Here is a 24,691-nt window from a genome sequence, read left to right as displayed (position 1 = left end):
CATGTGAGATCATAGAAATATTACAAATTAATTATTTAAAATGTCTTTATTTCTTTTAACTGATATAAGGTATAAATAATAACAAGGTGCTTTACTTAAACTTAGTATAAATTAGAACAAGCAGCGTAGAATTAAATACAATATTAAAAAAATATTACAATAGGTAACATACATAGATATTTCGACGGAATGACTAGAACTGACTTGAGAGTTTTTGTAGTTGATATTCTTTTTTGAGTTCCTTTAGATTAGCCTCCAGTATCGCCACCTGAAATAATTATCATGAAGTAAAAACCAAAAACCATACGAAGTTTCAGCGAAATTGCAAAAACGGGATCAATGCAACCATTCATCTCTTTGGTCTATTTAAGTACTAACCACAGAGTTATTGTTGAGAAAGAGACGGAAGATTTTGCTGGCCTGTACATATTTTTCTTACTAAATCACAATTAACGTCATGGTGCCGTGTGGTTCCCGGCAACAATAAAAAAAGAATAGGACCACTCCATTTCTTTCCCATGGATGTCGTAAAAGACGACTAAGGGATAGGCTTACATACTTGTGATTCTTTTTTTAGGCGATGGGCTAGCAACCTGTCACTATTTGGATCTCAATTCCATCATTAAGCCGAGCAGCTGAACCATGTGGCCATTCAGTCTTTTCGGGACTATTGGCTCTGTCTACCCCTTAAGGGATATAGACGTGACTATATGTATGTATGTAACGTCATACCTCTTCGAACCTAAGCTCCTTCCTGGCCTCCTTAATGTACCCTCTTATAATATTCATCTGCTCCAACAGCGGACTATCATCGTCGTGGTCCGGGTTCAAGTCCGGCCGACTCGGCCCCGCGGGCTCCGTGACCCGCTCCAGCTCCATTCTCCGCCGTTCCAACTCTATTTGCCTTTCGGCGCGTTCGTATCTTTGCCGGCGGACCTCTTCGATTTGAGCTTCAGTTGGGAGTTTGCGGAGAGATATTAGTTCGTCCTGAAAATAATTACATACTTACATACATATAATCACGTCTATATCCCTTGCGGGGTAGATAAAGCCTTCTTGAAAAGACTGATAGGCCACGTTCAGCGGTTTGGCTTTAAGATAGAATTGAGATTCATATAGTGACAGGTTGCCCATCGCCTAAAAGAAGAATCCCAAGTTCATAAGCCTATTCCTTAGTCGCCTTTTACGACATCTATGGGAACGAGATGGAGTGGTCCTATTCTTATTATTATTGGTACCGGGAACCACACGGCGCTTTTTATTGGTGCCATTGGAACCATGAGACCATTGGGATGTCAAAGAAGACACTCTTACATGCCATGGTGATTGCCTTCATCTAGTGCAGCTTTTAAAATGCCTAATATTCCGCGCCAAAAGTTACGGTGTTTAAACGGGAGTCGCTTCTTATTAAAACCTGACTTATCCAATAGTCAAAAGGCACTTGCTGGGCTCCTCTCCAGTGAGGTTATGATGTGACCGGGGCAAACGATAAATCGGGATAAAAAGAAGTCCTGCCGTAATTCTTCCTCCCGTGAACTCCCCAAGAGACCCGCTCTCTCATCTCTGCGTGTTCTCAGTTGCACTCTTAGGTATACATATGTGTTTCGGTGTCCGGGTTTCGGTCCGGCCTTGTAGGCCCCAAAAGAGACCCCTAAAAAGACCCCTTAAGACCCCCACCACTTCTGGAATGTTGTCATAAATATAAATATATACGGGACAAATTACACTGATTGAGTTAGCCTCGAAGTAAGTTCGAAACTTGTGTTACGAGATACTAACTCAACGATACTATCCTACTACTATTATAAAGGCGAAAGTTTGTATGGATGTTTGTTACTCTTTCACGCAAAAACTACTGAACCGATTACCATGAAATTTGGTATGTAGGTAGCTGAAGACCCAGAATAACACATAGGCTACTTTTTATCCCAGAGTTCCCGCGGGATTGATAGGGTTTCCATGCGAACGAAGTCGCGGGCGGCCTCTAGTATTTTATAATAAATACTTATATAGATAAACATCCAAGACCCAGGACAATCAGAAAAAGTCTCATCATGCCCTGGCCGGGATTCGAACCCGGGACCTCCGGTGTCACAGACAAGCGTACTACCGCTGAGCCACAGAGGCCGTCTAACGTCGTGGAGCTAAGCCTGACCCACCTTGATAAAGTTCTCAGCCGCCAATCTGATAGAACGGTGCAGTTTCTCTTCCCTGCCGGGCTGGGCAGCGAGGCTGGCTATCTGCTTGCTCAGTAGGTCAATGCCCTCAGCCAACTTGCCGACGCGGCCACGCATCGCGTTAACGTCGCTGAGATTGTAAGTCGTCTCGCCTTCGAAGAGACTTTGACACATCTGAAAGATAAAATATATACAATTGTTATTATGGAAAGATGATAATTAAGTTTTTCAATCTTAATTATTTCAGGTTGGCTGGAAGAGATCCCACTTAGGGTTAAGCCCGCCTTTGTACTGTACTACTGTTTTACATTTGTAATGTAATCTTTAGTGAACAATGAGTGACAATAAATAAAACAGATGGCTGGTCAAGGCTTTGAGTGTTTACCCGTTATGGTATAAAAAGTGATGAAAATAGGGAAGAAAGTAATATGTATATGTAAAAAAAATGCTTCTCAGTTACAATATTTTCCCCACCAACCGGTGACAAAACAACAATAACGATGAGCGAATTATTTTTTTTACTTATTGCCTATTCCCTTAGACTTCGCCTTGTACGACATCCATGGGAAAGACATTCTACAAGTGCCAGAAACCACACGACACAGACATATAGAGCCATAGAAATTATATACCTTCTCATACATGGCAACAGCTGGCCTGGCCTGCTCCATTAGACTCTGCATTTGTTCGTAAGCAGTCATCAACACCGTCTTAGCGTTCCGACTGTCCTGCACCTGTTTCCGTAGTTCAATCAGGTTGTAACAGTGCTCACACAGGCGGAGTTGATTTTTCTCACTGTTTGTGTCTTCAGGCTCAGGCTTTTGTTGCGCTGATGGGTCTACAATTGATCCTGAAAAATAATTTAGTCCTGTAAAATATTCACTGATAAGAGCTTGCTTTTGCATTTAGAAAAGGGTAATCTTAATTTTTTCACATTGTACTTTTTAATCACTTTTTGTCCCGAACTGCCATTGTGACATACATAATCCAATCCCTAAATCACCTTTTACAACATCCATTGGATAAATATGCAGTGGTTCTATTCTAAAGTACTGGAAACTACACAACATTCACATCAATAATACAATTTATTCTGAAGTTTACATCTCAACTCCCTGTTAACCTGTCAAAATCCAGTTTTATTATATTTTAACAGGGGTAAAAAATAACTTACTAGCTACTTTCAAATCAAGGAAAACGGAGCAGTCATGGCATAGTATGGAGCCACATAATCTGCAGTGGTGTTTTCTCCGAGTGAGGCTGAAGGATTTTGCACAGCTTGGACACAACTTTACTGATGATCCATCTAGCCAAGGTACAACCTAGAAGTAGAAAATTATTGCTCTTGATAGCAGGTTAAAATTTGAATGGTGTAATCACTATGAAAATTATTTCCTGGTTCCAATAAGTTTTAACAGTATATAAAGTTGGGTGTGTTGGTTTGGAGCATTCTCTATGTTACTGATTTTTATATTTTTGCATTTTCAGTTTTAGCCTTGCAGGCTTTTCTGCTTTATATATAATGTTTAGTTATTGAATTTTCCTATAGTTTGCAGCTAACTTAAACCTTAAGCACAAACGAACTGATCAATGTGGGTTGTAAAATATTGAAATAATAAAACTTTCAAATGGCATTTTATTAAATCAATGCCAAATTATAAAAAGTTTACTTACATCTTGTTCATGTTGTTTCTTCTGATTAGGATCTGCTGGCATATTGCACACTAACTTATCTAACCTTATTAGCAGCTTATTAGTCTCAGTAGCATATCTCTCCAACCTAGCAGATCTTACAGCCTTAAAATAATCTGTAGAACTACGAATCACACCTATCACTTGCTCTTCCTGATAATAATATTGATGTTCTTGATAATTCAATTTCAACGCCCTGTCGAAGGTCTCCTTCAAGTCGGTATCGTCATTATTGAGTATTATCTTCTTTGCTTTGCCGAATATATCTTTCAGGGACTTCAAAACATCCTGTTCCTCCGAGTGCAAGCTCTCAAAGTGGCTCGTTAATTGCGAGGCGGATTTCAAGTCCGCTTTACATATTGGACACAAAAACCCTTCTAATATCTCTTCGTTGCTGGACGTCGCCATTGTTTATAGTTCCGATTTCTAATTGTACATACTAAGTAATTTATCATTAATTTTAATTAAAAGAGAAAATGAGAAATCACTCCCTTCTTTACGAATCACAATTCAGCGTTTTGTTACGAAATATAAATGAATGACATACAGATAATAATGATATACATATTATACTTGGATTATCATTCTATCAGCAATTTTATTAAAACTTCATATCTCTGTCATTACTTTACGATAATTTTTCTTTTTGTACTAAATAGATGAAATGCTTGTTCAAAAGTTGATATTTATACCCAATAAAATAAAACTGAAATTTAAGAGGACAATCTTTTACTTAACTTTACGATCCGACCGCAAAAACTAAACGGAATTTGACATATGACTTGACAACATGTCATTCATTTTTTCTCCATATTGAATGAGCAAAAGTAACAATGAATTGAAAAGAAATCTAAACTGAATGAAGTTCATTTTACTTGTTTGGGCTAGCTACACTTCACTACAGAAAGGTCGTGACACTATATTTTAGATTAGCTCTCAGACTACATACATACATAAAAACACGCCTCTTTCCCGGAGGGGTAGGCAGAGACAAGGGAATCCAAATTTAGGTGTTGTTGATAGAATGCCGGCTTATGTATCTTTTGCTATATTTTAAGTAGAGTGTATGCATTGTATGAATCTTACATTTACATAGCGCTTTTTACCCATATTATTTAAGCGGAAAATAAAAGACAGAAATAAATAACTGATTTCATATATTCCGTTACATCATTGAACATATTTTTTAATTCTTCAAGACTGTTCTTTGTATCTGGCCAGTCCTGCTTCTCTACTGCTCTTATAACCGCCTGACCAGTCAACCTCGCGGAAGAGAGCTGTTGATCGCATTGCAGCTTATCTTTATCTTCGCACTCCTTTCTAGCTTTTATGCTGAAGTCCAGCAGGTTCTGAGCAACTTCTATAACCTTCTTGCTGGTGTTAGGATCGTTCGGCCATTTGCCACTCTGTAAAAAAAAAGAAATTAAAATCAAGATTCGCAGTCACTATAAATTTGTGTTTGCAGGAGTTTCAACATTTTACCATATCTGCATAAAGCATAAAAAAAAATCAAATAGAAAACTGATGGACTATTGGCCTTATGGGTGACGGAGCCCCATTCAGCACTCCTTCATAGTTGGTGGTTACAACTGAAATTTCTACAGCTCTGCTGCAAGATTTCGACTATTCCGAGAACATTTTGCAAATTACTTTATTTACAATAATGAGAATTTTTAATACCAAGAAATACAATACCTGTGTAAAACCCCTGTATGCTTTGAGCAGACGTTGCGCCTTCAACAAGTATGTGGGACTGAGGTCCGAATACAGTTGCCAGATCTCCGGCTTGTTCGGGTGCACAGACGTTATCCTGCCAAATAGTTCCAGCACGCGTTTTCTGAGCCTGAAATGAAGGATTCTAAATTGTATTGCTGTTTCTTTTCATATAAACAAGCATATAATAGGGTGGAATCGAAAAACCTCCTCCATTTTTTAAGTCGGTGAAAAAACATGAATAAATTAATTGCAATCACAATTTAAAGTTTTACATTACTTTTGCACCGCAGATTCCTTTGTATATATACTTGGTTTAACTACAAGCACAGTATTTCTTGTGGTCTATTAAGACCTTTTGGTGTTTGTCACGTATTACCATGATTCAGTTGTTTAACAATGGAGGGACTGGTATTTCTTTACAGGGGAATCTGATCAAGTACGATGTTAGTATTTCTAGCTTTTGAAAAACCTAGAGAAGAGAACGAACCTAGCGGCACCGTTCCCATCAGGGTCCCTGGCGTCCTGCAGGACAGCCCGTACCAATAAATGCAGCAGCTCTGTATCTTCAAACTTGTTCTGCAATTCCAGCATGCGGTGGACGCCTCTGATGACATCTTCGAAGTGGCCCGTGTCCATGCTCACCATTATCACGTTCTCCCATAGCTGGAAAAGTAGAAATCAGTATTTATCGGGCAACACATAGAGGCGTGTTGGAGCCAACACTAATGTATGGGAGTGAAAGGTGTGGTGGTGATAAGGTTCCCCTGCAAATGATGCGGAGGTCAAACGGGTGTCGCTTCATTTAAATCCTGACTCACCCATTCCAGAGTCCGTTGTCCAGAGTGGTGAGGATGCAACTGGGATTAAAGCCGGAAGAAGATGATTTGTTGCAAAGGTCAGACGTGGGTCCATTCGTGTAAAACCTGACTTGAAGTAAGTTAAATGTTAAAATAAATTAATAAAAAGTTAAAGTTGAATGCAAGGTGAAATTATAAAATCAGTTAAAACCTGACTTATCAAATCAAGGATTGTGTTCATTTGCGAACCCCAGGCTTCTCAAAAGAATCAGCAAGTTCTTTTCAAATATCTGAATGTTACTAAATTGACAGTTGAAGTTACCTTCCAGTTGTCATAGTTGAATCTCAGCGCTTCCATCAAGGCTCTGTAGGCTCTATTCTTATCTCCTTGATTCACATACACTTTGGCCAAATTGTTCCATGCTTCGAACGTGTTGGGCTGTAGGTATGTATAGCGGCGGTAGGCCCTCGCCGAGGTCTCCCATTGTTCCGTCATTAGGGCTGCGTAGCTGAAACAATATTTCTTTCAGTGTTTTTAACTAGATGACGTTGTCTCCGCCTACCACTACAAAAAAGAGGCGTATACTATACATATACTTAAGGCATAATACTTACATACATTTTTGTGTACACCTGGTATATACGTATGTATATACCAGGTGTACTCAGCATTTGCTACTAACTTGTATTTTGGCAAATACCTACATTATAATTACACTACGCTACCGAATCATGAAGCTGCGTTATATAATTATTATATGAATAGCAGAATAAAAAGGGAAAATTTATATATTTTAAAGAATACTCACCCGAGCCTCAGCCACACGCTCTCCTGTATAGAATTAATCTCGACCGACTTCTCAAAATGCGGTATGCACTGTTCATACTCTTTACGACTAAACAGATAGTTGCCCCAGTGTCGCTGCGCCCGGCTGCTCCTGTGGTTGGAGAACTCCCACGCTTTCTCATAGCAAGAGACGTCATCTATAAATACATACATATAGTCACATCTTTAAACCTTACAGGGTAGGCAGAGTCAACAATTTAGAAAAGACTCAAAAGCAATGTTTAGCTGCATGGCTTTATGACGGAATTGTGATTCCAAGTTGAGACAGGTAGCTAGCCCATCACCTAACTGAAGAATCCCAAGTTTAGCTTTTCCATTGATCAACTTTACTTAATGCACGGGATGTAAAATAGCTGGCACACTATAATAGATGGCGAAAAACATACAGACTTTCGCATTACATATTAGGTATGTGTATGTATGTTTGTATATATTTACCTGTAGCATCTCCAAGGAGACAGTACAACTTGACTGTAGGCTTTATATTAATTTGCTGCTGTATCACTTCCGCTGCCTGCAAAATGATAGAAACAATCTTTTATCAAAGTGTAAACCGTTATTAATATATAACTTTGATAACATAACTATGGAAATATGAATTAATATATGGTACCCCGTATTACTTATAAAAATCTTCAATTCATTCAATTTTTATTCTTTTCTAGTTTACATATAACACCTATTCCCCGTAGTGGTAGGCATGGACTACATCTTTCCATGTGCCACAATATCTGCATACTTCCTTCACTAAATCCACATTCGTAAACCTCTTACTTCTAGCTTGTCGGTTTCGGGTACTTTTTTCTAGTTTATTTCGAAGTAATTTGGATGCAGCTTCAGAATCGACAGTGAACTTTGCTAAATGATACAATTTAAAGCCATTGAAGCCACGTAGAGGGCAGTCTTGCTCAGTCCCAGACTGAGGTACAACTCCCCAGTCGAGGCATTGTACCTTGTGCCGCAGCTGCAGTATGGTGTAGCACACAATCACATCCTCCCACAGCTGCAGTCGCTGGTACTCTTCCAAGGCGGCCTTGCTCAGCCCCAGACTGAGGTACAAGTCCGCCAGTTGCTGCCTCCAGGTCCAAGCTGGTTGTAGACCGCTGGCCCAGAGGTATGATAACCTGGCATTGGAATAAAAATTAAGGTTCCCTTTAAAAAATAAGAAATAGTAAAGAAGTAAGTATTAAGTAATAATTTTTAAGAAATACGTCGCGTTGTGGGACCCTTCCATACTTCAAATACAAATACCTCTCACCTTAACATAAGATTACATAAGTTGACTTTGTTCAGTAGAAGAGGTAAAGTTGATTATTTTTTTGTAATGTTTGGCTAATCTTAGGAAATACTTAACAGATCATGAAAATTCTTTCGCTGTTAATATTTAAGGTACATTAACTATACAGTATTATTGGTTATGTATTAGCAAAGGGAGAAGCTTTGATTGCGTGATTTAGACCCTTCGCTGCTATTGGCTGAGCGCGTCGCATTCTTCGCTGTTATTGGCTGATGGCGTGTGACGTTTGGGATGCCACCACAGGTACAATAAAAATAAAATAATACCTTGCTCTGGAACAGCATGGTAGCTTTGTACTTCAGAAAATTCATAATAAATGAATATATTACCTACTAGTGGACGAAACGCAAGTTTTATCATTAACAATGGTTTCGCACTGCAACATGGAGCGTTCCACAGTACGCTTGTGATTCGCTTCCAGTTTACAGCGGATGAGCAGGGCGGCTACTCTAGTGGACCATGGACCCTTGCTTTGGGACAGAATGGTAGCAATGTACGGCTGCAACTCTTCAGTAGTTAATTCATCTTTAGGCTGTGCCTTTTGAAGATATTGGCTGAAATGAGAAGTGATCACTTCAAATAAGTTCAAAGCTGCTTAATTTCTGTGGAACAACTAAAAGTGCGGGACACAGGGAATTGTCATTTTTAAAACAACCCTCACAACTCATTAATACATTTTACTAAAAAGTGTAACTCTTATATTAGACACATTTTTAAGTCTAGTTATATATACTATACTCTTACAATGTCATCAGTGCTATAAGTGCATACCAAGTATTTCATGAAGTGTGTAGTTCAATAAATAGATAGAATATGAATTCAAGCTAAAATAGTTAAAAATCTTACACAGTCAATAAGCACAATGTCTGCTCCAGACTAGGCAAATCGGCTTGATTGATTGCCTCATTGTAATGTATCTTGTGCAACCTCACGTCATCCTGCAACTCTATGTCAGGGGGCAGTTCCGAAGTGCCGTGGCTCTCCTCGGCGGATGGACGGTCCACTTCGGAGTCTAATTCGCTAGACAGAGCCAGTTGTGGTAGAGACTTCTGCTGGAATTTTGTCCTTTTACCTAGGATGCCTGTAACAAAGAAAATAAAGTTTTATAAAAAAAAAATTTGTATGGCTCTTTCAATGTTTTATCCTAGAAGGCCCTAAAAATATCTTTTCTGATTTTTTTAAGAATAGTCACAATTTTTTTTTATTATTTATTAATACTTTAGCAGCTTAAAGCTGATGCAAGTATGTTATTAAATGTTTTTCTAGTAATTTTAAGTCCTAGGTTATTTGACTTGGACTCAATCCCATTAGCTACAAGCAGATGTGATGGCGGAAGTATAAGGTGGTCAGCTTAAAATAAAAGTAAGAAAATTCAACACATACCTAATAAAATGTGTTTTCAGACAATGAACTGACAGTGAAACCATTTTATATGGTGTACACCCAGAATCATGAACAAACATACCTGTAAGTTCTAACTTCAATCCGGCCAATTCCCTCGCCTTCAATAAATACTCCTCAATCTTATAGACTCGGGCATACAACAAGTATGCCTGTGCTATTTCTAAGCACAGCAAGATTTGTAGCCGTGGTTTGGCTAAGCTTTGAAGCTCGTTTGACAGCTTGGCTATGGTCAGTTCCAGGTCCGAATACAATGTAGCACTGGTGTCTTCGAGGATTCTCTGATGGACTACTTTAGCCCTGAAACTCCACCATAGATGAAGCTGTAAAGGTGTTAAGTAAATTGCATTGGATATATGCGGTGAGTTCTAGGCATTTAGGGAGCACTCCATGGATGTCATAGAAGGCGACTAAGAAATGGGCTAATAGCTTGGGGTTCTTCTTAAAAGTGATGGACTAGCAACTATTTGAATCTTAATACCATAATTAAGCCATAAACTTGAATGTGGCCTCTCAATCTTTTCCACTGTTTGCTGTTGGCCCTGTCTACCCCATAAGGGATATAGACCGAGAGACGTGATTATATGTAAGAGTATTTATAATATAAGATATAAGAATTGTAAAGATAATATGAACAAAGGCTCAACATTAGCCCTATGGTAAAATGTAGTAGAGATAATTAAAGTTTACACTGATTTGGCTAGGTTTGAAGATTAAATTTACTTACTAGTTTCCCATCAATGGCATACAGCGCATTGAAGATTTGAGAAGATAAATACAATAGTTCAGGACACAAAATATTCACAAATATAGGTTCTGAATCTCTTTGAAGTTTTGAGGTAACATCTATGTTCACTGGCCAGCTTGTCCCTAAATATTCTTCCAATTTCAAATCATCTGGATGAGAATTCCAGTTTACATCACAGAAAGTCAAAAATGCTTTGATGGCTATATCCAATATCATTTGAGTTTGTTTCTCTTGATCCCTGTACCTTTTAAAAAGATCTATAAGAGCATCAGGCTCGAGTTCTGTCAGTAATATTTCTTTACAAATATCTGTGTCTTCTATTTGCCATTTTCCAGACCACAACTTGCTAATATTCCCTTTCTCTGAAAACAAAAAAAAGAATTTAAACTTTTGATTTGCAGCATGCACACTTATTATGCACAGTAAATATGTTCGGCACAAATATAAAAAGGAATAGAACCACTCCATCTCTTACCCATGTATGTCGTGAAGGGCGACTAAGGGATAGGCTTATAAACTTATAATTTTATCCTTTTTATATGCAATGAGCTAGCAACCTGTCACTATATGAGTCTTAAGCCAAACAGCTGAACATGGCCTATCAGCCTTTTCAAGACAGTTTGCTCTGTCTACCCCGTAAGGGTTATAGACGTGAATATATGTCCAGCTGAGGGCAAATATATGTTGAAGAATAAGTATGCCAAAATGTAAACGCTTCAAGCAAAAAACTTGCCTTTCAGAAAAATATCAAAGCAAGTCACTGCCTTTTCGTGTGAAAGGAGAGAGAATTCAATCTGTTTATTTTCACACATAACCTAAACTTTATGATTTTCAGAATTAAAATTTAATGTAGTAGACCATAAAAATGAAAAGAAGAGCAGCTAAATTGAATATGTGAAAATATTTCAAATGTTATGGATAACCAAGTAAAATAAGGCCGAAGCTAAAATACTACTAGACATTTTATTTATTTACTTACCTTCAGAATACTGTTCATCAAAATTACACAGTAACAAAAAGTTCTCTGTATCTTCTGTGTGCATGTTGTATAATTGTATATGAAATTTTATATGTGTATGAATTTCCCCTTAACTAAAATATATAATACTACGTAAAATCCTAAAAATCACAACAAGAAAGCATGTACCTATTTGAACTTTTTGATTGGATTGATTTGACATTGACAGCAAAATATATAAACATATGTGCTAAAAACTTCAAAGACAACAAGACCTCATCATAGGGTGTTACCCCTATTGACATAGCTCGACTTAAATAGAAAACTCGAATAAGGCAATAAAAATTGGAAAAAAAATCAATCTATCAGCCGTAGATCGTTCTTGTTTCGGTGTCTAACACTTCAACGACATCACATACGAATTTATCACATTAGCTAGTATGGCACGCACGCGTGATGATCGCTGTTTCGCTTCTTATTATGACTTCACGTCACAACTTCACAAGAAGCGAAACAGCGATAGTCAGGCGCCGAACAAACGCGTCAACGCACTAGAGATAAAAATAAATACCATAGATTTTTGAGCTGTTTTAATTGGCGGAGTATAATGTCAAAATACGAATCAACCAACCAAGCAATCGCATCAATTTTGTGATTGGTAAGATTTTTGGAATGAAATCCCTGTTGACGAATGAAATTTATATGAATTTATTTGCCATATGCCAACGCCAACCATGTTCTTATTAAAACGTCTCGCAAGGCGTGATTTTTAGGTTAAGGAAAATATGATTTTGTAACTAAAAAATTGTATTAAATAGGGAAAATGGGAATTGTTTATGTTATGGAATTAGTTTTAATTGTAATAATAGTTGTACTTTGTAGTATACTAATGTTTAAACTACTTTACAAATTGCGGTAAGTCATGTGAGGTTACTCGGCTTTCCCGCCTGATAAATAGTGCTAAAATTAATCTTCTTTGGTCTTTACAGATCAACATTGCCTTGGCGAGTGAATTGTTGGTTTTGCAACGGTGACTTCTGGGTAAAATTTTTGATACGGAATAATTGGATTTGCCCAAGATGCGAACAGTACAATGGATTTACAAAGGTGAGGTGTCTGCTTTATCTGGATTATGAAACTTATCTTTCTCTTAAAGTGTACATTTGATACCAAATTCATTGTTAATAGGTAATCTGTTCTCAATTAATTTGGTTTTTGTGATAACAGTGATGTGGTCTTATTCAGCCAAAATTATTTTCATCCCTGGCAAAGCAGCATATTAGTACAACACATTATCTATTCAATCAGGGATCTTACACGATATCTCTTTTGTATAATGTAATAAAAAAATTCAAATAGTACTAATGTAATCAAGAAATATAATATTTTGTTCTAAAGGATGGTGACTATAACAAGCCTATAATTCCAAACAATGAGCAAGCCCTGCCTCCAAGGGTTTTTCAGAAGAGTCCTCCGAGGAATGGGCTCTGCAAGATGTGCAACATCAACCAACAGCTGAAAGTTGCTCAACTGGCAAGTTTTGTGCCGATGCATGAGAAGAAGTATGATGAAGAAATAGAAGTTTATAGGTTTGTATTTTTAACTTTGTTTGTTTGATTTTAGATAAAATATACCATACAAAATTTGAAAAATTGATCCAAAAGCTTAGCTGTGAAACCAGGCACATATATAAATTAAATTTTTATACATTATTATTTTTTAACCCCATGAGGCAATACACTGAATTGTGTTGAATGTTTCTTTTTTAGAGCACAACTAGAAAAGGCTTACAAATTATGTAGTCCATGCAAAAGAGTTCTCCAAATGAAACTCCATAAAGAAAAAGAGACCCTTCTCGCTACAAAATTGCTAGAGAAGAGATCCTCAGAAAAGAGTGGGCAACACAAGGAAATACAAAATAAAATTCTCAAGAGCTTTATAAATAAGACATCCACTTTAATAGCTACAGTTTTGATATTATTGATTACTATAGAATTATACAAAAATATAGAAAATCATAAAAAGTTACCAAAATCTGTGACTAATGTGAAACAGATTGTGACTGGACTATTTGAGAGGATTGTGTCTATAGTGAAAATGAAGATGCTTATGACATTCCCAGTACTAGAAAATTACCTCGTTGACGTAAATGTATTATTTGATAAGCTGCCAAAAATGAATTTAACTAGTGAAGACATCAGCAGTTTTATGTTGTTGACTCAGAAAGCACTAGGTGGTTTTGTATGTTTTATACAAATTATTGGACATGTTTGGAATGTGAACAAACAGAAGTATACAATAGCTATAGACCTGCTGTGGTCAGTATTTGTGATAAGTGCCATGTCACATGGAGTCACTATAGATCCTGTGATAATAAGTGTTATCAAGGTGAGCATATCATTATAACATATTCTTTTGTTTTTATTTATATTTCGTAAATACCTCAGTTCCATGATTTATATTTTTCTTTTCAGCTGGCTAGTGCATCAATAGTTTTACTAATATATATGAGTATGAAAAATAAACCACTCAAAACATCAAGAATATATGCTACTCCAAAAAGAATGAAGAACCTTGTAAACGGATCAAAAACTTCAATTGATGAAGATGATACTTTTTCTTTTGACACTGATGATGATGTATCTCTTAGTAAATTCGGTTTACGTAATTTTTCTGACTCTTCAAATGACACTATCAGTCCCCTAAGTAACAGTTTGAACGGCAGGACCTTCACGCCGCGTAGTGATAGTGTTTGGACTAAACCTAAACATAATTCGACATTCTGTGTCAATTCTCTCGTAAGCAAAAGCCCCAGTTCAGTTTCTGAGACTGTATTTGCCAAACCATCTTTTAATAAATATCAAAAGTTTGACAAAGATGACTCTGATTCAGATCTTGATGAAAGTATCAGTTCTTTGTGTATAAGTAGTCAAAAAAAAGCAAGAAAAATTAATCCAATCTTCTCATTAAGAAAATACAATCCGACACCAACTTTTGTAACGCCCACAGCAATGAATCGGGCCAGGCCTCTCATATCGCCCAGCAAACTAGGGCACAGCACGTCTTGGGTGGCGGGCGGCTATTGGGGCTCCGACGGAGAGCGGCAGCTGTTCAACTTGGACGGCAGCCGCTCGTCGAGCCAGAGTTCGGGGTTCGAATCCCAGACGTCGAGCGTGAACCAGCGTAACATTTTCTCGCAGCCTCCGTCGCGCGAAGAGTCCGTGTGCGGTGAGCCCATGGCGGTGGACAATCAAGTGCCAAGTTTCAATAACTTTCAGTCTCCGCAGAACTTCAGCCGCGTCAGTTCGCCGGTGTTCCCTCAGATGCAGTACAACAGTCACGTGCACATTCCGCAGGCGAGGTTCGCGCACCAAGCCGCGGCGCACGCCGTGTTCTCCCAACAACAATACCTACAAAACAATATGTTCAAGACCCCCGGCGGGTCTGGACTCATCAAACTGCCCCAAGTGAACTCCTTCGCATCAAATTAATGCCCGATCACTAGTCAGACATTTTCCGCACTTTCGTATTCATGAAATTTCTTTCGTTCTTTTTTTTTTTGCTTCTTTTCCTCTGTTGGAACTTTGATGAACTGCCATTATAATTAAGATATTTTGTTAAGTTATACCTCTTTAGTATTTATAAGTGGTTGTTAGTCGTAATGTTTGAGACTAAACTTAGCGTAAGAGTACTTGCTGATCTCGTGTTGACGCCAGGTGACGGCTATATGAAAGCATTAAGAATTATTGTATTGTTACAATTTTTATACGGACGTCACTGTCCCTTCTCGAACAAAATGTGATATTGTAAAGACTAGTAAAATTTTGCAAAGAGTGAAATAAAAATGATTCTTGATGTTATCATTATTTTGATTTTGTCATTTTAAATCTGAAACTTTTTGTGAAGCTCCTGCAATAAAAAGATAAGATTGTATTTTGTTGTTTCGTTTTATATTAAAAAAAGAAAAACTATCACGTGGGTTACACCAGATAAGAGCTCCACTTCATGACTGGTAAGTAAGTAGAAGGTAATCATCATCTGAATTTTCAGCATTTCAAATCTGGGTATAGATTTGCTGACGTCGGCATACACGTCAATTTTGTCAACGGGCACTGCTGGCAGTTTCTCCTATCAAATCCCCTTAAGGGTAGGAGACATCTAACTCGTATGGTGCTAGGTCCGATTTCAAAAATTCCTATGAATTATTAACACGAAGTGAAACTCCTATAATGAAAGCTTAGAAATTGAAATTCACATTAATTTGCGGATTTGGCATTAAAATTTGATTTCCAATTTCGACCGTCGTCAGCAGCAGTTTAACCATATACCATGGATTTTTGAAAGATGAGTCATACGATAAGACTTGAATATGTTCTCTAATATATAGATCCACAAATGAACGCAAATGTACTACAGCAATAGTAAAAAAACTCACGAATCCCGCGCCTTCCTCTCGCACCTCTGCAGGTACTGGCTAGGCCGGGGCGGCACGTACGTGTCTTCGTAAAGTGTGGAGATGTAATCTGAGACATCTGTGCATGCCCATTCGTGCTTTTTGAACTTCATAAGGCCCCATTCTGTCACATTTCCCTACAATAAAATGTACGTAATTCCTAATGCATTCACAATATCAAATGACCCCTCTTTCAGCAATAAAAAACCTTCATGTTTTTCTGATTTCAGCTTCAGCATCCTTTCCATATAAATTTTTGAGTTAAGTCTCATTAAACCCTAGTATATGAATGTGGCCCGGCTTTTGCTCCAAATCTTAGCCGCAAATTCAACCTCATTCTGTTGTTTGGTTTGGCTTTCTGCAACCCAAACAGAGTTTGTCTTGCAAAACACACAAGGCCATGGATTCTATTCACTTACGTTGAAAAGGCAATATGGAAGAGGGAAATGGAGTAGAAAATATGGAAACTTAGGTGCGGGCTTGTCAATAACACTGCTAAGCTGTACCGACCTATTGTCAACCGTCTATAAGGGTTTATGAGACTCACATAACACTGCATAAGGTCCGGTTGGGGATAAAACTGGTGCTTGCTTTTCTTGTAATACCGCTGTGCTGGGCCACACAGCGGTTTTGGTAAGTGATTGTATACTAGGTCGTTGATGGTCGCGAAGTTACCGCACGCATCGTGGCTGTCGTGCCGTATTACTGCAGACACGTTTCCCTGTGAACATCAACAGATTCTGATTACTCTGGTGCCATGCGTCTAGAAGTACCTAGGTATCTTATTTTTTTACGATCACATGTGTCAACACACCAAGTCAAGTAAAGACAACTAGTTATTGGGGGTCCAATTTGTCTGCGTAGGGCCATAGGGTATCGCAGGTTTTTGTAACTAATGATCATTGCCTTTCCGGCATTTATCTGAGTTGTGTCTTGTGACCCCCTCTAATGCAAGCAATATATAATATCTACATAAATTCAGCGTAAAACGGAAAATCCTGTTTTTACCCGTTCCCGCGGGAATTTCCAAAAACCCTTTGTACGCGGACGTCTCTTAGTAACAATCCACCTTCCTACCAAATTTCATCTCAGTATGTCGGTCGGTCGGTTTTGTATTTTCTGAAACCTACTACTATCTACCTATGTCAGATACGCGATAATTAGAGACCCAAATAGTAGTTCTTTGTGTACCTGTAAACTGTTTAGTTTATTCAGTCTGAAGTCGGGTTGTCGCGATTCTGGTGTCATTTTTTTGTAGTCTATTTTCTCTTTTGGCGGGAAATATAACGTACCAGTCTTTGGACATTCTATTCTATCTTCGACCCAGTTTCCTATGGAACATAAGCGTCAATATTTAAATTGATCTAGAATTAGGAGATCAGTTTTACGAAAGTTATGTACATTAGTTTGAATGCTAACCGATGCTCTTACAGTGAAGGAAAACATCGTATGGAAACCTGCACGTTCAGGCAACGAACCAATACGTGTTAGGTTTATCCGCACTGGTTGCTGATGTCGCTTTGTGAAAAACCTGACTCACCCAATCCAGGGTCCATGGTCAAAGCCATCCCGGGCTGCTCTCCAGAGTCGTGAGGATGCAACCGGGACTATAACCCAAGAGAAAGAAGAATGGGTGATCAGTTTTAAGTTTCTGGGGTAATTGACGACCATACTCGAGCCTGCACAGTATCAGCAGTCCTTTGTTTCCTGAGGGAACCGGGATTATGCGGTTGAAATATCAAAAACACCCTTTTATAGAATTTAAACTATTTCAATCCACATAAGGATAGCTGCTGATTCCACACATACACGAGATTCCCTTGATTGACTTATAAAATCTGCGCAAGAAGATGTATTTTTTGCTATTGTGGTGTATTCAATAGAATACTTACTCCTTTATATTGCGGATGCTTATTATGTATCTAATGAAAGATGAAGGATTGTCTGTCAGTAAACAAATAAGCTTTCCTTAAGTAGTGTTTTCTTGATATCCAGGCACCTGTTCAGGAATAAGTCTACTCTTAAACTATCAGAGGAGCATGGATGTCGCCTAGGTACAGCTACAAAAATCAGAGAAAACACGTTATGAACTTGCCTAGCAGAACCCCAGTGTTAAAAACTGGTCCAGGTTTTAACGCCTTGGCGATGGCCTCCGCCCGTGTAGGCGACTTCGCCCTCGTGGATATAGTAGTAGACATTATTTTGTATTATTATGATCTTACGACTTTTAACTTTGTTCAATGTGACAAATTCAATTTGACTTTCAGATGATAAGTGACATGTGATTTATATTTAAACAAGTTTTTTATAAAATAAACTTAAGGCATTCACTCCCATGGACAAAAGTAGTCTTGTGTTCTCCTGAAGGAATAGTCTGTCTCTAAAGTAGATGTCAACATAATCGACAGCATTTTTTAAATAAGTTACCTTCTGTTTTCATACCTCACCAGGTCAAATCAATCCTTGCCATATTTAAAAAAAAAAATTATAAAGCTTTGTTTGGATATTATGCAGTATAATGAGTAATCTCTTTCATGATCTCATACAATTTTATTGGATTTTTATACATACTTTTACAATAAAAAAAATCTGTAAATGACCAAATGTAACAAATTAACTATAACAAATTATTCTAGAGTAACTAACGAGATTCTTCAATACACAATGAACTAAGTAATTAATAAGAATTGCCTATATATGATATACTAGAGGCCGCCCGCGACTTCGTCCGCATGGAAACCCTATCAATCCCGCGGGAACTCTGGGATAAAAAGTAGCCTATGTGTTATTCTGGGTCTTCAGCTACCTACATACCAAATTTCATGGTAATCGGTTCAGTAGTTTTTGCGTGAAAGAGTAACAAACATCCATACAAACTTTCGCCTTTATAATAGTATAGTAGGATATTGACAGTGTCAACTTAGTCAGTTCAGTCAGTTACTATACTATTATAAAGGCGAAAGTTTGTATGGATGTTTGTTACTCTTTCACGCAAAAACTACTGAACCGATTACCATGAAATTTGGTATGTAGGTAGCTGAAGACCCAGAATAACACATAGGCTACACTATATATTATGAAACATTAGCTTATAATATATGTAATGAAATAAAAGTTAATAACACAATACATAATTTGATTGAATTTTTAGGATTAATTCAGGAACTCCTTTTTTTGATGAACTGCTGTAAAATATAAATCAAATGGTGTTAACAATCTGGAATCAAGTTGAGTATGTTAATATATACAATTATTGAGCCCTACAAATGTTAATATGATATCTTATATATATAAATATATTTTTTTTTATTTATCATTCAGTCTCCATTGGCAAGCCGAGGCTGGGTTTAGGAAGTGTTTGCAGTAACGTTGACATCTGTGACTCCAAGGGACCTGAAGTTTTAATGATATTAGACATATTCTTCTCGATTTGTAGAATGTCTTGATTTATAATCTCCATGTTCTGAAAACAATAATAATTATCATTATACATTTTGATTGCAAATAGTCTAGAAAATTTGTTCCATCCTCACATTCCAACATCACATGTTTGTTACAGAACATAATAGGGTACAATCTATTATGTTCTGTAACAAACATGCATTTATCAATATTGTTGTGGTGGTTTACCTACCTCTAACATTGAAGTGTACAAATGTTTGAAAGCTTTGTCACTGTATCGTATGAAACCACTAACATTTGATTCAGAATCAGAGGGAGCTACTGATGTCATTTTTCTTATTTAATTATAAAATCTTTGAGAACTGCGAAGATAGGCAGCGAAATTCTCAAACACAAAGTTTGTTTTTGTTTTTTGTTTGATGTTCGCGTTGCCGTTGCAGTTGCAGAGCCGAATAGTGTGAGTGACATATGACAGTGACATGTATCTGTGTTGCATAAAATTACGTTCAGGAAAAAATAAAAAACATATTCCAAGTGTTTGCCTTTTCGTTAGAGGTTTTTGCCACTTAAAATTTTATAATTGTTTAGGTGGGTTTTCTAAATGATAGTTTGGTAATCACGAGATACGTACATAAATTTTTCGACCATGCGGGAAATACGGAATTTATTACATAATAATTTTTTGTAATTTCTAGAAATGAAAATTTTTATCAATTTCTCAACGACTACATTTATGTCAAAGTCAATGTCAGTCAATAAGTGCTGCATTGTACAGTGTCGATTTTGTCCGCAGTGAAAATATTTTACATTTTTACGAAATCTGAACTATAAAATGATCTTTGCCAGCAAATTTATATCAAATTCTAAATGGTGTTGTAAAACGTGAATCAAGTGTTTCTATTAAATAATACTTTGGTATTACAATTTCTTCGTTCTCTTCATCATTTTCTTCTTCTTACGAGCTTTATTCAATTTTTCTATGTTGCACACAGACTCCGATGAACCGGATCTGTTCTGTATATAATAAGGTCTCATCTGCATTAGTTTATATTCAATAACTTGTTTTATTAAAAATATTAATAATTAATTGTTTGAAATATAGATTTTCTTCAACCTAGTCCCATCATCAGGTTTTTCACTAAAATGTTTAAATTATGACAGAAAATTTTGCAATTATTATTATTTGACTGCGGTGTACTCCCTACCTTCATTTCAATTTATTTTAATAATGAACTATATTATATTCTAGTTTCTGTCTGAGGTAGCCTCTGTCTACCACTTTGGGAAAGAGGCTAGATCATTTCTATGTATGTCAGTTAGGTAAATGTTGCTCTTTATTTTTAAAAAATTTAATGCCTATTGTTTGTATACTATAATAAATTGCAGTGTTTTAATTTTTACTTCATAATTTGATACAGTTATTGGATGTGGCTGAGATAGGTAGCTACTTAGAATATAACTGCTTAAATTTATTTTATACTGTCTCAAAGTAAAGAGTGTGGCTTAGCAGTTTGTTCCTAAACCAAACTTGTTATGTACATTTTTCAACTGAGCTCAAGTTGAATAACTAGTTATCTATTGTAGAAACAAATATATCACCTTAATATTTTTTACTTCCATCTGATGGAAACTAAAGTGAATTCTAAGGTAGTTCTGCAAATTCTATCCTCTATTCTAAAGTGTTACTGTGACACACTTGTTCACTTGGGTTGTAGTAAATTGTCATTCATTAAATTGTGTGTCCTTTCCTGGTGATATAGTTAGGATTCATAAATTGGAATTCTACTTCGCACATTTTTGTAATTACATCATATGGATATTAACTTTATGTGCATAGTAATTAAGGTATAATTAAAAACCATTTACATATGGGTCTGGCGCTAATGAATCTGTTCCACTTGGTTGTTTTTTTGTAGATAAATGTAGAATCTAGAAAGTTCCATCTGATTCCCGGCACCAATAGAAAAAAGAATAGAACCACTAAATCTCTTTTCCATGGATGTCTTAAAAGGCGATTAAGGGATTGGCTAATAAATTTTGGATACTTCTTTAAGCTGTTAGGCTAGCAACCTGTCACTATTTGAATCTTTATAATGTGGCTTATCAGTCTTTTCAAGAATATTGACCCTGTCTACCCAACAAGGGATATAGACGTGATTAAAGGTGGAGTATAGAAAAAAATCTTTGTGTTTTGTGCAAAATTATTTTGATTTTATCAATGAAATATCAATTTAATAATAAAAAAAACATTCTCAATTGAACCAACTAAAGATTAATATAGTCATTGTCACACCCTTTACTCCATTGAAAAGACTACTTCAAATTTTTTCATATTAAGTATTCTAATTATAATGATTAAGCATCATAGAATGTAGACAAGCTTCACGTCCTAGAAAATAAAAAACCTTGCATTGTATTACTGAAATCATAATATGTTTAACGTCGTTGCAAATCACGAGATGTGCAAGTAGTGAATAGGTCGCATTAGCGTCGGGTCGGCCGTGGCGGCGCCGGCCGGGCTGGCGTCGCGGCGCCGTCTGCACCCGCCCACCCCCGACATCCCGCTCCCGCTGTTAACAACCCCGGCGCTACTTGCTCTTAACGGTCATCTTGCCATTAGTTAAGCTGCTGTGACACGTTTTTAGTGTGTTGTTTAATTTTGATATTCTGGAAGCCGTAATTTTGTAAAGCTTTGATATCGGTTTACATATCCAGTGTCAATTTTGAAGGAGTTTTGTAATACCAAATGTAGTGTTTTTAAAGATGATGATGTATAAGTAAGAGTTGAGGAAGTCATGTCAGAGGAACATGACGTCGATTATGACGAAAGTGATAAACAATCTGACGACAAAAATGAGACTAGTGATGATGTTAAAAGAGACATAGTATCTGATGAAAATAGTGCCAATACTTACAAAGAATGTGTCGAGAGTGCCATAAATGAGAAGGAGGGGGTTGTTGAGAAATGCGATATTAAGGAGGATAGCGTTAAAAAACTCGAATGGAGTGTAGAAGGTGCTGAATTTAAATTATCATGGACCTTACCGCAGGAATCGACGACGACGGAGGACTACATCGCTCTCTGTCACAAAGGTAAGTCGCAAATGAGAAACAAGGCTTTCATTATATTGTCACAATATATAGATGACTGCTAACAGTGAACCAGTTTTGACTAGCGTAGGTATTTTGTAAATAACTAGAAGACTTTCTATTCATCGAAACAAAAGTACTAATAATACCAAGTTATTTCTCCACTAAGCTAGATTTTCAAGTCTCTGTTACTTTTTGTTTAATTATTATCAATTTATAGTAGTTTTGGTCATCGTTACTTATACTTGTGTAATATAGTTCGTATCAGAGTCCTAGTTTTTTTAGATTACGACAATAAGTTATTAAACTGAAATATATTTAGGTATTATAAATTTATAACAAATTAAATTTATACCGTGAATAATATTATTGGAAGATTTTTCCCAAAACGGATTTAAAAATACAGGCAATGGTTTACCTAGATGATATAATCTGCCGGTGCCAACAAATCTAGACGGATAACTGTACCTAACCGTACCGTCCACAGTGGTCTAGACAAGACCTGGCCACTTATTGACTTATGTATTAATGACTGCAGGAAGCATGTAGCTAGGTAACCACAAGTATAATAAAATAGATCTACATTCTTGTTTTATTTATATAATAAAGAAGAGTAAAACTGCTAGGGTTTAATTACTCATCAAAACTGGTTAATTAGGATTTCGAACCTTCTTGAAGAAACGGAATTTACAGTATTTAGTAAGATTATAAAACTGGATAGCAAGAAACCGACTTTTAAGATCAGTGACGGAAATGATATTTTAGCGTTTAACGTCCACGCTTCAGCTGACATTAAATCGCAGCGCGGCTTTGTCTGCTAATCTAAGATGCAATTAAACCTATAATGCCACGAACGTGTAGGATCGTCACGAAAGTGCAATCTCCGTCTTCTCGAGCCTTTAATTACGACTCGTCCGACCAGTTCCAACGCTGCCAGTAGAAACATTGCAAATTAATACCGCTTTTACTACTTAATGTCTAATTGGCATTAAATGCCGACCGAGATACTATCGAGTTAATGGGTTTACTTGGGATATAATAAAAATGATTTAACCCTTAGAAACAATTTCCACATAACAGCATTGTTGATTACAGATAAAAAGGTTTCCTTTTCATATCCGAGTGTAATCTTAATGTGTGATGATTTAATCTCGATGACACTAATATGAAGTGGCCACAAACGTTCAATTCATAAATTATTAATTGCTATAAGTGTTAAATTACCAGTAATAATTACATCAATCAAGTTTATTGAATCAAGTCGTTTAATTGGATATTGAAGACGACATCGCTAGGACTTAGTTTGTAGTTAAATTTTCTAGGATTTTATTTATCTGAGATGTTAAGAATGTGGAAGATTTGGCGTTACATCGTCTCTTGCAACAGTGAATATTTACTTGAGCTTAGGAAACCAAGCATCTCGTAAATACCAGGAAGCATGGCACGTGCTATGCAACGCTTGTGTTACATAAACCGTTGCACTCTACCCACTTAGCCTTTCACCAACGGTGTTGGTAATTTTCTTCATCTTAGAGGACTTCGTCGATTTGCTCGGGCATGTCTTTTAAACGGGATTTTCGCTACCCAAGAAACTTCCCTTGCCCAGTCAGAGCTGTGAATACCTACGCTTCATGCAAAAACAAATCTGATAAGTGCTTTGAACGATATATGGTTTAGAAGATTGTCTCGGCCCGTACTCTTTTGTTTCTTCAATATTTTTCAATCCAAAATTGCATTAGCATGATAAGCATGCTAATAAAGCGTCGTCTTCGTCACCCAGTGAATACTCCGACAATTTTGCCGCATCTGCATTTTTTACGGCTCGATTACACAAGATTTATTGTTATGTTGTTTCATTGTTTTGTGAAATTTAATTCTCAAAATTATTACTTACGTCTTATTTTATGCGATTCCAAAAACTGGTGTTAGTTTGGGGACAGGAAGCGGACTCGGCGTACACTGCATTACAATTAATGTAAATTGTCGCGAAACGCTTACAAATCAGTGTTGTGGATAGCAGTGCAGTTCGCGATCCGGCACGGCGAGCTGCAGGTCACCCACCAGCTCGCACATGAATGAGCCTATCGGCCAGCCCCGCGCCCCTCGCCCCGCC

The 24,691-nt window shown here is 37.0% G+C and overlaps 6 protein-coding genes across 8 annotated transcripts in view; 2 read left to right on the top strand and 4 right to left on the bottom strand.

Annotated features, from left to right (window-relative positions):
- Positions 1-27: 27 nt before the first annotated feature.
- On the bottom strand, positions 28-4,388 carry LOC106138288 (rabenosyn-5). The gene is made up of 6 exons (XM_013339405.2): positions 3,852-4,388; positions 3,352-3,499; positions 2,810-3,027; positions 2,160-2,351; positions 733-987; positions 28-268 (listed from the first exon to the last, which is right to left on the bottom strand). The coding sequence occupies exons 1-6, from the start codon at positions 4,275-4,277 to the stop codon at positions 194-196; spliced, it is 1,314 nt and encodes a 437-aa protein (XP_013194859.2). The 5' UTR covers positions 4,278-4,388; the 3' UTR covers positions 28-193.
- Positions 4,389-4,984: 596 nt separating this feature from the next.
- On the bottom strand, positions 4,985-11,861 carry LOC106137779 (tetratricopeptide repeat protein 27). Its single transcript, XM_013338689.2, has 12 exons — positions 11,655-11,861; positions 10,655-11,037; positions 9,992-10,250; positions 9,373-9,607; positions 8,856-9,080; positions 8,182-8,353; positions 7,668-7,743; positions 7,192-7,366; positions 6,705-6,891; positions 6,073-6,248; positions 5,565-5,712; positions 4,985-5,275 (listed from the first exon to the last, which is right to left on the bottom strand). The coding sequence occupies exons 1-12, from the start codon at positions 11,716-11,718 to the stop codon at positions 4,985-4,987; spliced, it is 2,391 nt and encodes a 796-aa protein (XP_013194143.2). The 5' UTR covers positions 11,719-11,861.
- A 504-nt stretch (positions 11,862-12,365) lies between these two features.
- LOC106138168 (uncharacterized) lies at positions 12,366-15,566 on the top strand. The gene is made up of 5 exons (XM_013339226.2): positions 12,366-12,548; positions 12,623-12,740; positions 13,032-13,222; positions 13,403-14,021; positions 14,108-15,566. The coding sequence occupies exons 1-5, from the start codon at positions 12,457-12,459 to the stop codon at positions 15,122-15,124; spliced, it is 2,037 nt and encodes a 678-aa protein (XP_013194680.2). The 5' UTR covers positions 12,366-12,456; the 3' UTR covers positions 15,125-15,566.
- LOC106137768 (uncharacterized) lies at positions 13,589-18,284 on the bottom strand. Its single transcript, XM_013338678.2, has 5 exons — positions 18,182-18,284; positions 17,278-17,417; positions 16,634-16,807; positions 16,069-16,223; positions 13,589-15,542 (listed from the first exon to the last, which is right to left on the bottom strand). The coding sequence occupies exons 1-5, from the start codon at positions 18,282-18,284 to the stop codon at positions 15,497-15,499; spliced, it is 618 nt and encodes a 205-aa protein (XP_013194132.1). The 3' UTR covers positions 13,589-15,496.
- Positions 18,285-19,159: 875 nt separating this feature from the next.
- Positions 19,160-19,940, bottom strand: LOC132901785 (uncharacterized). Its single transcript, XM_060944341.1, has 2 exons — positions 19,721-19,940; positions 19,160-19,549 (listed from the first exon to the last, which is right to left on the bottom strand). The coding sequence occupies exons 1-2, from the start codon at positions 19,817-19,819 to the stop codon at positions 19,400-19,402; spliced, it is 249 nt and encodes an 82-aa protein (XP_060800324.1). The 5' UTR covers positions 19,820-19,940; the 3' UTR covers positions 19,160-19,399.
- Positions 19,941-20,260: 320 nt separating this feature from the next.
- LOC106138607 (E3 ubiquitin-protein ligase HECW2) overlaps positions 20,261-24,691 on the top strand; it is an 84,171-nt gene continuing 79,740 nt past the window's right edge. For 2 of the 3 annotated variants that reach the window (XM_013339819.2, XM_013339810.2), the window contains exons 1-2: positions 20,261-20,403; positions 22,252-22,581. In XM_013339819.2, the coding sequence (XP_013195273.2) occupies positions 22,284-22,581 (298 nt within the window). In that variant the 5' untranslated portion in view covers positions 20,261-20,403; positions 22,252-22,283. The remainder of the gene's footprint in view (positions 20,404-22,251; positions 22,582-24,691) is intronic. The other variant, XM_060954734.1, reaches the window with a different exon arrangement.

This window comes from Amyelois transitella, chromosome 5 (assembly GCF_032362555.1).
Source record: "Amyelois transitella isolate CPQ chromosome 5, ilAmyTran1.1, whole genome shotgun sequence".
NCBI classification, from domain to species: domain Eukaryota; kingdom Metazoa; phylum Arthropoda; class Insecta; order Lepidoptera; family Pyralidae; genus Amyelois; species Amyelois transitella.
Note: the sequence above shows the minus strand (reverse complement) of the source record. Positions and strands in the feature narration are given on the sequence as shown.

What these genes read in the sequence shown, in the direction of transcription:
- LOC106138288 (XM_013339405.2), bottom strand. Translation starts at nt 4,277, where the DNA reads ATGGCGACGTCCAGCAACGAAGAGATATTAGAAGGGTTTTTGTGTCCA. An exon ending in CCTTGATTTGAAAGTAGCTA is followed by an intron (nt 3,028 to 3,351) that starts GTAAGTTATTTT and finishes ATTATTTTTCAG; the next exon opens with GATCAATTGTAGACCCATCA. An exon ending in CGGCTGAGAACTTTATCAAG is followed by an intron (nt 988 to 2,159) that starts GTGGGTCAGGCT and finishes AATTATTTTCAG; the next exon opens with GACGAACTAATATCTCTCCG.
- LOC106137779 (XM_013338689.2), bottom strand. Translation starts at nt 11,718, where the DNA reads ATGCACACAGAAGATACAGAGAACTTTTTGTTACTGTGTAATTTTGAT. An exon ending in TGATGAACAGTATTCTGAAG is followed by an intron (nt 11,038 to 11,654) that starts GTAAGTAAATAA and finishes TTTTGTTTTCAG; the next exon opens with AGAAAGGGAATATTAGCAAG. An exon ending in AGCGTGTGGCTGAGGCTCGG is followed by an intron (nt 6,892 to 7,191) that starts GTGAGTATTCTT and finishes ATATTGTTTCAG; the next exon opens with CTACGCAGCCCTAATGACGG.
- LOC106138168 (XM_013339226.2), top strand. Translation starts at nt 12,457, where the DNA reads ATGGGAATTGTTTATGTTATGGAATTAGTTTTAATTGTAATAATAGTT. An exon ending in AGTACAATGGATTTACAAAG is followed by an intron (nt 12,741 to 13,031) that starts GTGAGGTGTCTG and finishes TTTGTTCTAAAG; the next exon opens with GATGGTGACTATAACAAGCC. An exon ending in GAAGAAATAGAAGTTTATAG is followed by an intron (nt 13,223 to 13,402) that starts GTTTGTATTTTT and finishes TTTCTTTTTTAG; the next exon opens with AGCACAACTAGAAAAGGCTT.
- LOC106137768 (XM_013338678.2), bottom strand. Translation starts at nt 18,284, where the DNA reads ATGTCTACTACTATATCCACGAGGGCGAAGTCGCCTACACGGGCGGAG. An exon ending in ATAAACTAAACAGTTTACAG is followed by an intron (nt 16,808 to 17,277) that starts GTACACAAAGAA and finishes TGATGTTCACAG; the next exon opens with GGAAACGTGTCTGCAGTAAT. An exon ending in GAGAGGAAGGCGCGGGATTC is followed by an intron (nt 15,543 to 16,068) that starts GTGAGTTTTTTT and finishes TTTTTATTGCAG; the next exon opens with GAGCTTCACAAAAAGTTTCA.
- LOC132901785 (XM_060944341.1), bottom strand. Translation starts at nt 19,819, where the DNA reads ATGACATCAGTAGCTCCCTCTGATTCTGAATCAAATGTTAGTGGTTTC. An exon ending in TGTACACTTCAATGTTAGAG is followed by an intron (nt 19,550 to 19,720) that starts GTAGGTAAACCA and finishes TATTGTTTTCAG; the next exon opens with AACATGGAGATTATAAATCA.